The 15,328-nt window shown below is 37.3% G+C and overlaps 1 protein-coding gene across 1 annotated transcript in view; it reads left to right on the top strand.

Annotated features, from left to right (window-relative positions):
• iqgap1 (IQ motif containing GTPase activating protein 1) overlaps positions 1 to 15,328 on the top strand; it is a 78,126-nt gene that overhangs the window by 23,221 nt on the left and 39,577 nt on the right. The window contains exons 3-5 of the mRNA XM_051960945.1: positions 10,559 to 10,715; positions 12,049 to 12,126; positions 13,993 to 14,069. Of these exons, the coding sequence (XP_051816905.1) occupies positions 10,559 to 10,715; positions 12,049 to 12,126; positions 13,993 to 14,069 (312 nt within the window). The remainder of the gene's footprint in view (positions 1 to 10,558; positions 10,716 to 12,048; positions 12,127 to 13,992; positions 14,070 to 15,328) is intronic.

The following is a 15,328-nucleotide window of genomic DNA, read 5'->3' on the forward strand; positions in this document are numbered from 1 at the left end:
ATGGACAACTTGGCTCTCACTCGTCTCTTTTTCCTGTATTCCCTCCTGTCGTTTTCCTCCCGGTTTTCTTCCATTGCCCCTGTTGTGACCCAATGTTGTGAAATATTGGATTTGATCGAGATTGTAATTGTAAGAGAACCCTGGATTGCTGATTCCCATAATTCCAATTTTCTGTTCTTAAAGAGCCCATATTCTGCACATTTACAGGTGTTTGGGGTCTACTAGAATATGTTTGGATACTTTAAAATTCCAGAAAGTAATTATTTTTCTAATACTGCACATTGCTGCTGCATCTTTTTTCACCCTCAATTTGAAATACTCCATTTTAGCTTCTGTCTCTTTAAGGCCTGCCTCCTAAAACGCTCTGCTTTGATTGGTCAACTGGCCCAACAAAAATGAAACAGCATTGTTTGCCTATTGTAATCACAGAGCTAGAGTTTTATATTTTATATTCAGATTATTGTAGATCCACATTTTGAAGTACTATATTAGGAAAAATGAGTAGAAACAGCAAAAATATTTTTGATAAATCACAAAAAGATTTTTGACCTTTCCTAAAAATAGTTAAGTCTTCATGGAAGATGGAAACACCTTTTTTAAAATATGTTCTGGTGTTGCTTCCATTTAATGTGTATAGCTGTTTCACATCTTTTGTTGTATTCAATAGCTGCTGATATCAAAGTGGCTACAGCAGGGAAATAATGGTACAGTTGGAGGCAGCTGCTCATTCCCTGTTTGAAGGCTCAACTAGCCAATGGCGGAGCATTATGCAAATGTATTGCATGGTGATGTAGATAAGTAACAGAAGAAAAAGTCGGGGCAAACTGTGGGAGAGACCAACTCCCTTGGACTTAAGGCTTTGTAGGATTGTGAACAGAAATGCAGCTATATAACACTCTGATGGAAAGGAGAAAATCCAAAAAGCAGAATATGGGCTCTTTAAAACTCAGGTTTTAATTATCCTGTAGTTCACCGTCACGATGGATGGTTGCAGTTGGCAGAAAACAGGACGTTGAGAGGGCATCTGTACCTTGACATTGTGCTGCTGCCAGATAAGCTCAGCACACATGATTTGCCTTTCCAGCTATTCTGCAAACACACACCGCTTCCTTCTCTTTCCTCTTCAGGCACACATGGATGCATTTATAATGCCGGGAACAATGCAGAACAGAGCGCTGTTGAAATGTACTGACACTGTGTGTAATGGGTTGTCGTCACTCGACCTTTTCCTGCTTTACATCACACTTCAGTCCCTTTGTAATCTAAAGTTATCAGAATGTTTGACCTTGTAGTGGCTGTTTTATGTGTGTCTGGTCAATGCATTATTGAGTTTATATAATAACCATCACTGCAACAATATCCTGTCATATTTAAAGGTTCAATAAAAGCAAAATTGGCTTATGTTAGTGAAATTTACTTGATTGAATGTAATTATAGATATTAAAAAGACAAATTTGAAGCAATCTTGCTAATTCAAAAGAATGCTATAGATTGACTTGTGGCTTTTACCAGGTAAAAACAACTCACATAAATACAAAGTTGCTTATTACGACAAGAGAAGCAACCATTTGTTTGAATTTAGTCAAAGGACCTTACTTAAGAAGCATAAGATAATCCGTTGATATGAAAACCGCTAGATATTGGAATCTAAATTCAATAATATTACACCTGATTAGATTTGCAGTTTTTGCAATTACATATTAAGTCAGAAAAAAAGTCCTTCTGGCTTAGTGTGAAGCTTAAGTGGTACTTTTTCTTTCATTTAAGGTTTAAAGAAAGCCAAATATTGATTCTTGTTTATCAGTTAATCTGTTGATGAGGTTTGTAAAATGTTTTAAAAAAGTGGAAAATAAGCAGTCACAACTTCCTGTAGCTCAAGGCAGCATCATCAAGTTGCGTATTTTGTCTGACAGTCAGTTCAGTTGATGATGATGATGATCGTAAAGCAGAGAAAAGCAGCAAATCTTCACATTTACTGTTGACAATCAGTTAATGAAGTTACTGTTTTAGAGCAACTTTCGGCAGCTCCATCTCAGTAATACACATTGTTAGTTGCACTTGGCTAGCGGAGTTTCATTGTGTCACGCAGCAGGAATGAGATGTGTTGCGCTGTTGGAGACGACTAATGTGTGCTCGTGGGATGTTCAGACTGAGCTTCTTACAGAGTTTCATGAAAAACCTAGAGACACACAGATACTAGATGGCTTCACGGTTACATAGGTTATCAGTTTTTACTTTTTCACCCTGCAGCTTGACCACGATCACAGATTGATTTTTACTTCAACTTTTTTTTGTAAAGTTTCCTCCCCCTCACCCCAAACCAGAGCTCCTCGGGCACAGTTTTCTTTTTTATTTTCTCTTCCATGTCTAAGGCTTACCTGACATGCCTATAATGAAGATTATTTTTGTCATATAAGAGGAATTCTTGATTCTTGATCAATAGTGACAATCATTGTTAGCTGCAGCTGCTAACGGGAGATTTCTGCTGTTTGACAGAACACATGACGGACACGATTATTTTTGTTATTCTTGATTAACTTTGTTAACTACTCAGCCCATTTGACCCTAAAATCAAACTAATAAGTCACATCTACTCTGGTACAGTAGTGCTTTGTTTCTCTCGTGTTGTGTAAATTGTTGCTCTCAAACAATCATGAATAAAAACACCAGCAGCAGTCAGTGAAAGTCAATTAAAGCTATTATGTTTCTTCTTTAATCTCATTTGCCCAGTAAACTGAATTTACAAGCTTTATTTTTGGCTCCGGTCAAGCAGCATGTTTGTTAAACGGCAACAGAATGAGAGCAGGAAAACAGAGGGACATTGTTCATGTTTGTGAAACAATAATGTTTATCATTTTGTTTATTGCATGAAGTCTCAAAAATGAAATAATTGTGTGTTGATGCCCATAAGGATGCATGCCTAATCTATTAACAAATCTAGGCGTATAATTGTAGTTACAGTAAGTCTGGATATGAACTTAGTCAGATCATCTGACTTTGTAGTGTTCTTCCCTGTAAGCACTGGACGTCTAAATTAAAATGCAATTAAATTATTTTTCCTTTTGGCCCCTCATAAACTGTTATTTTAGCAATATTTCACCAACTATATTGTAGTAAATGGTGTATGTAGATATTGCCTGATATGCATAGCAATGTTGTCATTGAACAAACATAATTTAAACCAATTTTAGTTAAGTTTGTGGCTGAAAGATGACAGCTGATTTATGCAGGACACATCTGACAGCACGTTATACACAGTACACTATGCTGTCATTGTTTCTTAATAGCATTGACCCAACTTTTCAAAACAATGAGGCAATGAAATCAATTAGGGCTGAGAGAACAATACCTCTGAGCAGCACAATGACAGACTTGTGGTCTGTTAGTGAAAGCGTAAATAATAAGGTTCTTATTAAACATTAACTGCTGCGGAAACACTGACTCAGAGGTAAACCTGGGAAATGGAAGTATGTAACTGAAGTCTAAAATTTATTCATCTCCACGGACTAAATATTATTATGTGCAACCTGCAGCCACAAAACCTCTCTGTCATCCTCTGGGTAAAGCCTCGCAGCAATAGTCAAGCTGCAGGATAAAAGTCGCAGAGAGGATGCAGCCGGAGACAAACTGTTGGCAAGAAGTCAGTCGTCTTCCTGCAGAGACAGTGTCAGTAGCAGACTCTTCCTATGAGACTGACCTCTGAACTCAGCATCGACTTCAGCTTCCTGAAGCGCGCAGGATCTGACAGGGATTCAGACAATGATTCCTGATGCTTCTGAGTTGTAGTGCTGTTAGATTTCTGTCATTTAAACATAATAATAATGATTGATCAGAGGCAGGTGTCCAGATAAAGGCTGATTTTGTGACCTGTTGGTTCAGTCTTAACAGTGTAAATCACCAAAATGCTTCTGAAATATACCATGTCTGAATAATTTCTTAATTTTCTTATTAATTTGTTGGTTTATTAAACAGGGACAGTACACATTTATAGACACTTGTGCTCATGTGCAAAAGCTTATTTGGCGTGTTACCCTAGACATCTAGCCAAAATTAACTGCTTTTATTGAGCTTCTTTTTAAAAAAAAAAAAAAAAAAATCCATTTAATTTATTCGATTAAATATTGTATCTTATATACATTCAAGTGTTGACAATTTTAGCATTAAAGCTGTTTTCATACAATTTCTCTTGTTCTTTTTGTGTAGTAGGGGTAACTGGAATTAAAGGCATTTAGCACTGTAAAAATATCATAAAATCATATGTTTGTTAGAGACTGAATTGCAGTTCTATTGAATTATCTAGAATTGTATAAGTGCAAATATATTAGCAGTGTACAGCTATAGGTATGCTAGTTGTAGTGTAATTATGCTAGCTACCTAACTGCTACTGCTAGCCAGTTCTTTGCCAGCTGCAGCTGTGAGTAAATAATAAAATTTTCTTAGATAATAATAGGATGTTGGAGAATATAATTAGCATTATAGTCCTCTGATTCTAAAGTAAGTATATTCAGTGTGTACTGACAAAAATAACATGTAATTATGCTAGGTAGCTAGCTGCTACCGTTAGCCAGTTGTATGCTTCAAAAGTGAATGAATTCTGAAAATTTCTCAGTCAATAATAGGATATTGGGAAAAATATACCACATTTAATCTCCTCTGATTCATAATTAAGTATGTATTTAGTGTGTGCTGACAAAAACAACAGCTTCACTGATGCTACACCGCAATACGTAGTTATGCTAGATAGTTAGTTATGCTAATTCTGATCTTGGTCAAAGGTTGTAGCCAAGCAGCTACTTTTAATTGCATATTGTGTGTTTTAGTGGTAGTTTTTGTTGAGGAATGTAGAGCAAAAAGGAAATATACAAATTATATATTTGTAGTGATTTAAGAAGGTGTTTACTTTAACTAGCTTAAATACTTTTGCATATCTGCAGGTCTTTGAAGATCTTGAATAGTACAGAATTCAATTTATCTCAATACAAGCCTTAAGATGTGTTTGAAAAGTCTTAAATATTTTCTATTTCTTGTTGTAAGATGTGATGCTAGCTATTAACTGTTTTGGTATACAATTGTGGGCTGTTTTAGGACATGACATACGTATTAACTAAAAGTGGGACTGAATTTCAATAAACGCAATCTGGCTTGTAACGTTTACTGTCTCTGCTGCTAACCACATTACCTATAAGAAATTCATTGCCCCATAATGAGAAATGTCAATATTAGCAAAAGTCATAAAGAATGAATCATTATTAGTTGTTTCATTCACCCATCCATCCATTTTCTCCAGGTCTAGATGACATTTGTTTGAATAATTACATCATTAGAGGTCCTTGTTGAAGAAATATTAAAAATTTAATTAGTCAAAAATAATTCCCAAACAGATTGTCCCAACTGGCTTTCCATCATAGTCAATTAATTTTTCCTGTATGTCATGAAAATAAATTGCATTTTATGTATTAAAAGGGTCTTAAAAAGTCTCAATATTTATCCGTAGAATCAAAACCTTGTGAAAGTTTGAAGATATTTTGCCACTTTTTTAGCTGTTAGATCATATTTGTTGGAAATTTTTAATATTTCCAAATTACAGTTACAACAAGGATGGTATTGTGAGTTTTTATCCACTTGGCCTCTCAATTATGACATATATGTTGAATAATCCTTTAGATATCTTGTCCCAGAGTATCCTCCTCCACCTTCTTATCTTTTATTTGACCTTTATCTGTGTTTGTAATTCTTGAGATTCCAGACAGTGCTCTCATATTTGTGGCTACTTCTTTTAATTATAGACATGCCTTGTAATGTCACAAACACAACTTGATGTTTATTTTGGCTGCTCACCGCTGCTGTTGACGACGTTCAGAAACCTCAATCATAGCTGCAGTTCCTACTGGTTCAATGGAGGGTGTGTCTGTTTGCCTGGAAAAGGGTGTGTAGGGCTGATAAAAGGGCCATTACTTTGCAGCCTTTATGGAGCCTTTCACTGCTCCAGTGTGGAGTCAAAGCGGGGGCTTGTTCCTGGCTTGCAGGCCCAGGCCCCGCTCCATGGGTCGGCCACCTCGGCCTCAATGGCGGGCCTGTCTGGAGACCCCATGTCACGACTTCCTGAGAGGGAAGTTGTTTCAGCTGGAGGTTCGCTGTCCTTTGCAGTGAAAAGTGTGGGTGGGACTGTGTCTTTGTGCAGATGATCAAGTGTCTTCACAAGAATTTAAAAGTTAGGAAATCTCTGAAAATGAGGCTCTGCTTCAGGCTTGCATTGCAGTCAGTGAGGGTCTAGGAATACAAATGCATGTGTGTGCTTGCAGAGGGGGGTCTGGAATCTTTTAATCTTGCTCAGGATATAGTTAACCTTGTTGTTGCCTGACAAAGACCTCAGTGACTGAAGAGTGGGAGTGTTTTCTTAGCACATGAAAAGAGGGAGGCTGTTTCTCAAAAGGCCGTGTTTGACTTCCCTGTGTCTGCCGTCACACTGTGAAATTCCACTAAGCCAATGTTAAACTCAAGGTTTTCATAATCGCAGCTGATATTTCACGACCTTGTTAAAGAAGGCAGACACGGTTGGAAATGCTGTTAATTATTAATAGAGGAAGATATGTTGCTTTAAGGTTGGGAGTGCATATATGTGTTTAGCTTTACATTTTACAGTTGAATCAAGCTTAAAATGTCTGACAAAGATTATATTTATACAAAAACGTAATAATTAAAGGTCCACACATGGCATAAATGCAGGAGAAATACAGTGAAACTAGATTTTCATGTCATGTTTAAAGTTGCGTGTCAAGGCAGGATTATAATTGAGTAAAATAAATTGACTATTTAATCAACCGTTAAATTAACTTTAATAAATTAATCAGATTGAACAATATTTTCAAGAAAAAAATACCCAATTCCAGCTCATTAAATGTGAATAATATCTGGTTTCTTTGCTTCTTTATGGCAGTAAACCTAATATTTCTGGGTTTTAGACCAAACATTTGACATTTTCCACAATTGTTGGACATTTTAAAGACCAACAACCAATTGATTTATCAAGAAAACAATGAACAGATTAATCAACACTGTCAGTGTTTGTTAGTTGTAGCGCTAATGGAGGATGCTGGGAAAAAGAATCCCCAAAATTACTGCATTCATCAGAGCGAGAACCTTCAAAAGCAAAAAAGAAATAATCAAGTTTTCACTTTTTGAATGTCCATGAACTACTTTTCAGAAACTTAATGCTCTGTCAGGAAAAATGACAAAATCTTAGCTTGGAATTGCGATATTTTATTTAAATGACTGTATTCTAAATCTTGTTTAAAAACGAACCTAATAAACAATAATTAGTTTCCACTAGCTAGATTCTAGAAAAATTTGTGGTCCATGTTTCAACCATGAATTTATCAGCAACTCTGCTGCAGTCAACAGTCCCACAGCGAAAATTTAGGCCATGTCCACACGTATCCGGATATTTTTAAAACTGAATATTCCCCCCCCCCCTGTTTAGGAAAAAATCTGAGGCCACACGTCTCCGTTTTCTACAAAAATCTCCGTCTGCGCGTATCCGGATACATGTACGTATATACCGTGACCATGACATTCTGAAATTATCACACCATTCTTCCGGGAGGACGACTTCCATCTCAAAATTCTCCCACCAGCTGGCTGTGCGTCCCGGTCTCACCCAGAAGCGGCGGCGGCGTCTCTCGCGTCGAACATGCTGAGGACGTGGAATGGTTGTCAGGTGCAAAATAGCGGAAGTCACAGCAGTCCTCCTTCTCCGATGCTCTTCGAGGTGAAGCAGTAAATGAGCTTGTAAGATCAAACAAGCAAAAAGCGCCTGTAGTATTGTTGAAACCAGTACGCTTTTGAGCGCGTCCATTCTGCTCCGATTGTCTACAAAGGTCGCATGTCTGATGTCACCGCAGTTTTGTCGCAGGCAGTGACGTCTGCGCTCCTAATACTCCGGTTATGTCTGTCCACACGTAAACGCATACCCGGGGTTTTTCCCAAATCTCCACTTTGGCCGGAGTTTTCAAAACCTCCCTTTTCAGAACCAAAAACCTCCGGTTACGTGTGGATGACAGGCCGAATCGGAGAAAAATATATGCATTTTCAGACTTATCCGGATACGTGTGGACAGGGCTTTAGAGTTTTCAGCTGAACTGCAGGCAGTGTTTTTCCAGAGCAGAGAGGACACAAAGATATAAGGTGTGAAATATTTTTATTATATAAGAATTGCCGTTTTGTCCAGAATTAACGCCTGAAAAAACCATTGCACATGCTGATTCCACGTTTTTAAATTTTTGGTGAAAACAAATAATCACAGCAATTAAACTTTAATTTTTCCTGTTTTAGAATTTATTGCATTGTAATGGTGTCATACTGCACAGAATACATTTTTGATTACTATCTACTTCTAGTCATGGTTGTGCTGTTTCCATAAAGGTGCACTACTTTATATTGCAGTGAAAAATCCACAGTGAGTAAAAATATACAGAAACTACTTGGGGTTTAGAGGGATAACGGACTAGAATGCAATGCATCCCAAAAAATTGGATTAGCTTTTAAGTAAACGGAGTAAATGCAATCCGACACGAGACACTTACAAGTTGTTGAGCTGTGCAGCTACAGTTGGTTTACATGCTCATCCCATTCCAAGTTTGTGCGTCATTTCTTTTAACGCAGGAACTGAGCGAGTGGTGTTGGAAGCAGGTGAAGCAGGCTGATTTAAAGTTGGCTCAGTGGGGAAGTAAACTGTAAACAGATCGATTTCTAACAGAGTGAAAGGAAGGCGGTTTTTATATTTGGAAACTAAAACTGGCTGTCTTCTTGTGTATTTGCTGCTCGGTGATGGTGTTTGTTGGTGGAATCCAGTCCACCAGGCTCGGGCCCAGTATGGGAGCTCAGCAGGCTGCTGTGTGGCCCAGGGCTGACTCAGGCTCACAGCAGGAATGTGACTCCATAATATGACCTGAAAGAAATGAAATGTCACACATGAAGAATGCTGGGAACTCTGAGCGGTTACCATGGGCCAGGTTAGGTGTTTATGTTGGCGCTGCAGAGCTTAACTAGTAGAGAATTATTGACTAAAGTTGTTGTGTGGTGTGGATAAACGCAGGAAAAAAACATGCAGAAAAGAGGATTTAGTTATGTGTCAACAATTTACACCTGTTTGACCCTTTTTCTTGTGAGGTTTAGCAGCAACAGGTTCATTTCAAACCTGGTAAAGAATGACAGTAACTGAGGAGAAGTTTTATTATTGTTCTTTGCTGGTTGCAGCTTTATAAAAGTCAAAAAGAGTCAGCTTTTCGGCCTTACGCTTCACTTTTGAATCCTTTAGTATTTTGACTGCTATTATTTAATACATGACCACTCTGGCAATTCTCAGTTAACATCATTATTGACATTTTAAAAACATATAATTAGCCTAGCTGAGTTTTTACATTTTAAATTCACTTGCTACTAGGCGTGTCACCATCACAAACTTTAAGGTAGCAATTAATTGTCATACACATGATTGAGATTCAGTCATTTTGTTATCATTTTTTGCCTAGATTAGGTGTTCATTAATGGTATTTGCACGTTTGAATGCAACCTTTTTAAATTCGAAACGACATGGAAATAATGGTTTAAATGTGACCTTTCTTTTTTCTACAGCTGGTTTTATACAGGAGAATGGAATTATTCAGACGATGATACAAAGTGATCTCTGCCAGTTCAAAAAATTGTGATCAGGTGGTGAATAAAGGTGCACGTGGCCGGAGGATAGCACAAAAGGAAATGCTATGTTGTTACTCAAATCAATAACCTGTACTTATAGTAGAGTTGTGGTCAGAAGTTTACATACACTTGTAAAGGACATAATGTCGTGGCTCTCTTGAGTTTCCACATATTTCTATAACTCAGATTTTTCTCTGATGGAGTGATTGGAGCAGATATTTCTTTGTCACAAAAAACATTCATGAAGTTTGGTTCTTTTATGACTTTACTATGGGTTAACAGAAAAAGTTTGTGTTCCGATCATAACATTTAGTATTCTAGTGATATTGTCAAAGTATCCTGTGTTGGACAAATAATAATTAAACCTGTTTGAGGCTACATAAGAAGTTCAAGAAATTTTGATTGCACTGACTTTAACATTTCCTTGAGGAAGCCCACAGAGTAATTTTATACAGCTTTTCTGTGTCTAACACAGAAAAAGAGACACTGTTGGTCTGACAGCATTCAGTGAGATGAAGCATCTCGTTGTTGTTTAACCAGTGGGATATATGCACCAATAACAATCACTTTACAAGATCAAGAAATATGTCGCGTCAGTATAGCAGCAGTTAGAGCTCCCGGTAAAGTCTAATAATGGTTATTTATTATTAGTTATACAGACTCAATCTGGCAATAAATCATTTTACAACTTTATTATTTGATCTTTGCACACCTTAACACATTCAGACAACACAGTTGAAACAGTGCTTTTGTTTAGTGTCTTGTGTCTTTTTAAACAACAGAAACCACTTGAGTGCTGATGTGTTTTTTCTCTTTGATATTTGCTGCGACGTGTCTGATGTGTGCTGTGTTCTTCCTGCAGATGGATGGAGGCCTGCCTGGACGAGGAGCTGCCTCCGACTACAGAGCTGGAGGAGGGTTTGAGGAATGGCGTCTATCTGGCCAAACTGGGCAACTTCTTTGCTCCGCACACGGTTTCCCTCAAGAAGATCTACGACCGCGAGCAGACACGTTACAAGGTGAGGACATGTAGTGGAATCATAGCATAGAGAAGTAAAGCAGAACACACAACTGAGGTTTGCAGGCAGAATGTTTGTTGCATTTTGGTGTTCAGACCATCGCTTTGCAGTTGCATGTGATTGTATTTCAACTACAGCTGCAATGATTTTCTGTTAGTTTTCATCTATTAAATTAATTGTCATCTATTTTTTATGAATGATTAGTCGACTTGAGTAATTTGTTAAGACACACGGTCAAAATTCTCTGATTCCAACTTGGTAAATTTGAATATTTTCTGGTTTCTTTCCTCTTCTGTGAGAGTAAGTTAATTATTTTTGTGCTGCCCAGTTGTGTCTTGGACTTTGGGAAACACTGATCCACATTTTTCACAATTTTTTTTGACATTTTATCGACCAAACAACTAATCAGTTAATTGAGAAAGTAATCGACAGATGAATTGTTAACGGCTGCAATTTTAATGCAAACTAATGTGGTTTGAAAAGCCTCAAATGTAAGAAGATTAAATTATAAAGATTGCGTATCACGTTAAAGATATCAATTACGTAGAGTTTGACTTAATAGAGTAAATATAAAATACAAATCCAGCTTCTGATGTCTATGTGAAGGACTTAAGTGTTGAAAATGTTTTCCTCTAGGATCCATGAATAGCTGTGGCAGTATTTGTTCAGATATCTTGGTCTGAAATAAGGTTTTGAACAACTGTAAAGTCTTTGATTCATCTCAGTAAGGAGAAAAAACAATCAACAGTCAAGATAAAATCACATCAAACCTCAATAAAACATAAACAGTAAGAGTCACTCAATTTAAAATCACAAAATATATAATAAAATGAAAAACTGCTCGACCTTTGAAGGGATAATTTATCCTAAAATGAAGCCATATCCTGCTCTATGTTGCTATTTCAACCATCTTCCTGACTGAGCCTGTTAACAGAACCATATTTTTATGGCTTTTAAAAGGCAGGAAGTGTCAGTCAGATCCTCAGGAGAGTTCAGACAACATACCACAGTGTTTGGAAGCCAAAAGGTGGCTTTCCTTCAAAAATAGACCTATTGTTTGGCCACAAACATTCCCCTGACTTTTTTGGAGCTGCAGAAAGATTTTAGTTTGAAAAATAAATGGGATATTTTTAGTTGTACAAGTGACAAAAGATGTGTTAGTCTTTTATTTCTAGTTCATTACAGTCTGTTTTTTCCCTATTTTCATGCGTTGTAGCCTGGTAGAAGCGTTTATCTGAATGGAGTCGTGTTTTTCAGTTCTGGTTGTCAGAGTTTAGACTGAAGTCTTTAAAGTGAAAGTGAACAACAACATGATGTCTGGTTTCTCTTACAGGCGACAGGTCTCCATTTCAGACATACAGATAACGTCATCCAGTGGCTCAACGCCATGTCAGAGAAAGGACTTCCAAAGGTGAGTTGGGTTTAAAATGCATCTGGATCTTCACAAACAGACACTGATACTATCTATCCCCTGCAAAACCTGCAGACCAGTGTCCAATAGTTGCTATTTCTAAATTAATTCTAACCACTAAATGCCTGTTGTAGTGGTCTCCCAGCATTAAAGAGCCCATATTATGTGATTTTTTTTTTGGTTTATCTTGTCTTTCAGTGTGTTAAATACCTGCTTTTTTTGTGCATGAAAATAGTCTGCAAATTTAAAAAGTCCTCACCAAAGTGGAGTTTGTTTTCTCTCACAGAAAACTGCTCCTTACCTGCCTAAAATGCCTAATTTCAAGTTCAGACTTTTCTCCTGTTACTTATCTACATCATCATGCAACACATTTGCATAATGGCTCACTAGCAGCTAGTTTGTAGAAAGAAATCCGCCATTATTTCCTCCCCAGAGCTGCTTCTACTAGAGCTACATCTTTAAACTCACAGATTTGGTGTTGTGGTGTTTAACCACCATTTTCTTGCTCGCGTTGGACCAGCTGACCAATCAGAGCGGAGTTTTTCAGGAGGTGGGCCTTAAAGAGACAGGAGCTAAAATGGACGGTTGCAGACAGACAGTGTACAGTATGAGAAAGATGGTGTGATTTTTGAACATGAAAGTATACATATATATTCCAAAAGGCACCAAAATATAAATATAAACCTCTAGATGTGTATAATATGGGATCTTTAAAGCACTATGCTGGCTCTGGATTTCATACTTAAATCTCGCATCAATGCTCAACATTCAGAGCATTTTTGACATTTATTTAGCTTTTTTACTTTAGCTTAAGTGAACTCACACTGACTGTACTTACACAAACAGAAAAATGACGATATTTATTTATTTAAGTCCAGCAGTTTTGCGTCTCATTTGTTATTATTATTGTATTTCATGCAAACAAAGCCACTGAACAACAGGCACAACATGATATTGGCAACATATACAATATACAGTGTTGGTATGGGCCATTGAAAAACCAATAGTGGTCAACCACACCCAGAGTGACACAAAGTGTTGGTCAGATGATTTTGTTGCTGTGTCAAGGATTTTTCAAAAGTTCTTCTTTTTTTAAGTGTAGTCAGGAAAACTCCTACATTTGTGATTTGTGTTGGTTGCTTAAATTCTACTCAATTTTATGAATGATGCTGTTGGGAAAAAGCATCCTTTGACATGAACTTTGTAAGAAAAAATGCCATAAATAAATGTTTCAGTGCAGCCTGTTCTGAAATCTTAAATGTTTGAGTTTTACACTGACAAGAAATGAGATTTTAATTGGAACTGCGTTTTGAAATAAACACTGTTTGTAGCGATGGATTAGTTACCTCAAAAATGTTTTCAAGTCAGTGCAAGTTGATTTTCTCACTGTGGTTTAATGAATTGAAGCTAGGAGCTGCCTGGAAGGTTAAAAAAAATCTATTTTAAATGCTATATGCTTTGGAGAAAGGTCAGTACACTAGTAAACTGTGTATATTTTAGGAAATATGCTGGATTGTTCTCTAAAGGTCCTTTAAGACGTAAACAGTGGTCGATTGTTGAGAAAGTTCTTTTCTGGAAAAATTTCCACCCTCAGACACACACAACTGTGGAAACTGAATACTTGTCATTGCGTTTGCAGTAGAAAAAACTGAGTATATGCCAAAAATATCACCATGACTGGCAGCTTTAACAGAAAATATCTGTAGCTGCCTGCAGAAGTTCCACTTATGTTGCGCCACTGTTGTGCCAGGGCGGTGATTTTCATTGTGTAATTCCTCATTTGAGCTAATATCCTGAATCACTGCTGCACAAGCTGCGACATGATGAGAGTCTGTGATTAACTCATCGCTCTAAACTCTGTTTCAGATCTTCTACCCTGAAACCACAGACATATATGACAGGAAGAACATGCCGCGCTGCATCTACTGTATACATGCACTCAGGTTTGTGACTTTTCATTTGTGTTTTATGTCACTGTAAGGCTGCAGGCTGAAGTACTGTAGTTAAACACTCAATATGTCTCGATTTAGGGGCGATACATTTCAAAAACTGCACTTTTAAAGTCTGCTTAAAGTCTGTCCAATTTTTAAGGCTGAGAAAAGCAGACCACAAAGGATCCACCCGTCGGATTCTACGCCCAAACTTCTCCCAAGATTCATTCCACGCCAGTGATGTTTCAGTTTTTTCCTAGAGGATATAGCAGACTGCCAAAACCCAGAAAACATTTAGACACTGAAATGAAGTAGAGATGAAAAACTTGACCCAAAATGAAAATTGAATCGAAGTCCAGCCGCAGTGTTTACGTCGTCTCGGCAGGTTTCAGGTACAACCCAGATGTCATTTCACCTGTTTCGTGCTACAGCGTCGTGCCATCAACCCCTAGCTTGATGAAATGATTGCAAGAAATGTTAAAATGAAAGTAAAGCGAAATGAAATGAAACCTTTTGGCTCCATGTGTGTCAAAAAAGTCTGTGGTTGTTTCCTGATTGTTGTTTGCAGCTGTCAAGGTTGCATGAAATCCATAAAGACACATCTTTTTCAACACTGCTTACAACTTAGAATCCTTTTTTTACACACTCTTATTTACACACTCTGTTACCGCCCTTCCTGATGCTAAGGGCGGTAACAGCAAATATAGTTATTCCTTCTCATTAGGGGATGTCTGCTCAAACATCTCTGATGTGCCTGAAACTTTTTTTTATCATAAACTATGGATATTTGAAATGATATCAGAAAAATTTTAGTTCAATATATAAAGTACTTTGGAGATATTTTTTTAAAAACTTGAATGTTGACCCACTTTTAGTATGTTTTTTTTTTACATGTTTAAATTTGTTTTTTAAAAATAAAAGCCAGAAATTTTCATTTTTCCCTCCTCATCATGTCATTTATTCTGAACCTGTGATACTGGACAAGTTAATCAAACAATCTATGATTTTGAACTAGCTGACATGTAGCTACCTGCCTTCTCACCATCAAGATGCGGCCCCTGAATTGAGACACATTAAGTCAGACCACTGCTTAGATTCTTCTTCTGCTGATTTGTTTAACTGGTTGCAAACCATTATTAACAGAGCTCACAGGAGGCGACAAACTGTGTGTTTTTAAGTGTTTGTTACTGAAATCACTTGAACTCTTCATTCACTGTATTGCGCTACTCAAACAGCACAGGTGCTTGTACTTGAAACGCTGCATGTCCCCT

The sequence above is a fragment of the Acanthochromis polyacanthus genome, chromosome 2, assembly GCF_021347895.1.
Source record: "Acanthochromis polyacanthus isolate Apoly-LR-REF ecotype Palm Island chromosome 2, KAUST_Apoly_ChrSc, whole genome shotgun sequence".
Classification (NCBI taxonomy): domain Eukaryota; kingdom Metazoa; phylum Chordata; class Actinopteri; family Pomacentridae; genus Acanthochromis; species Acanthochromis polyacanthus.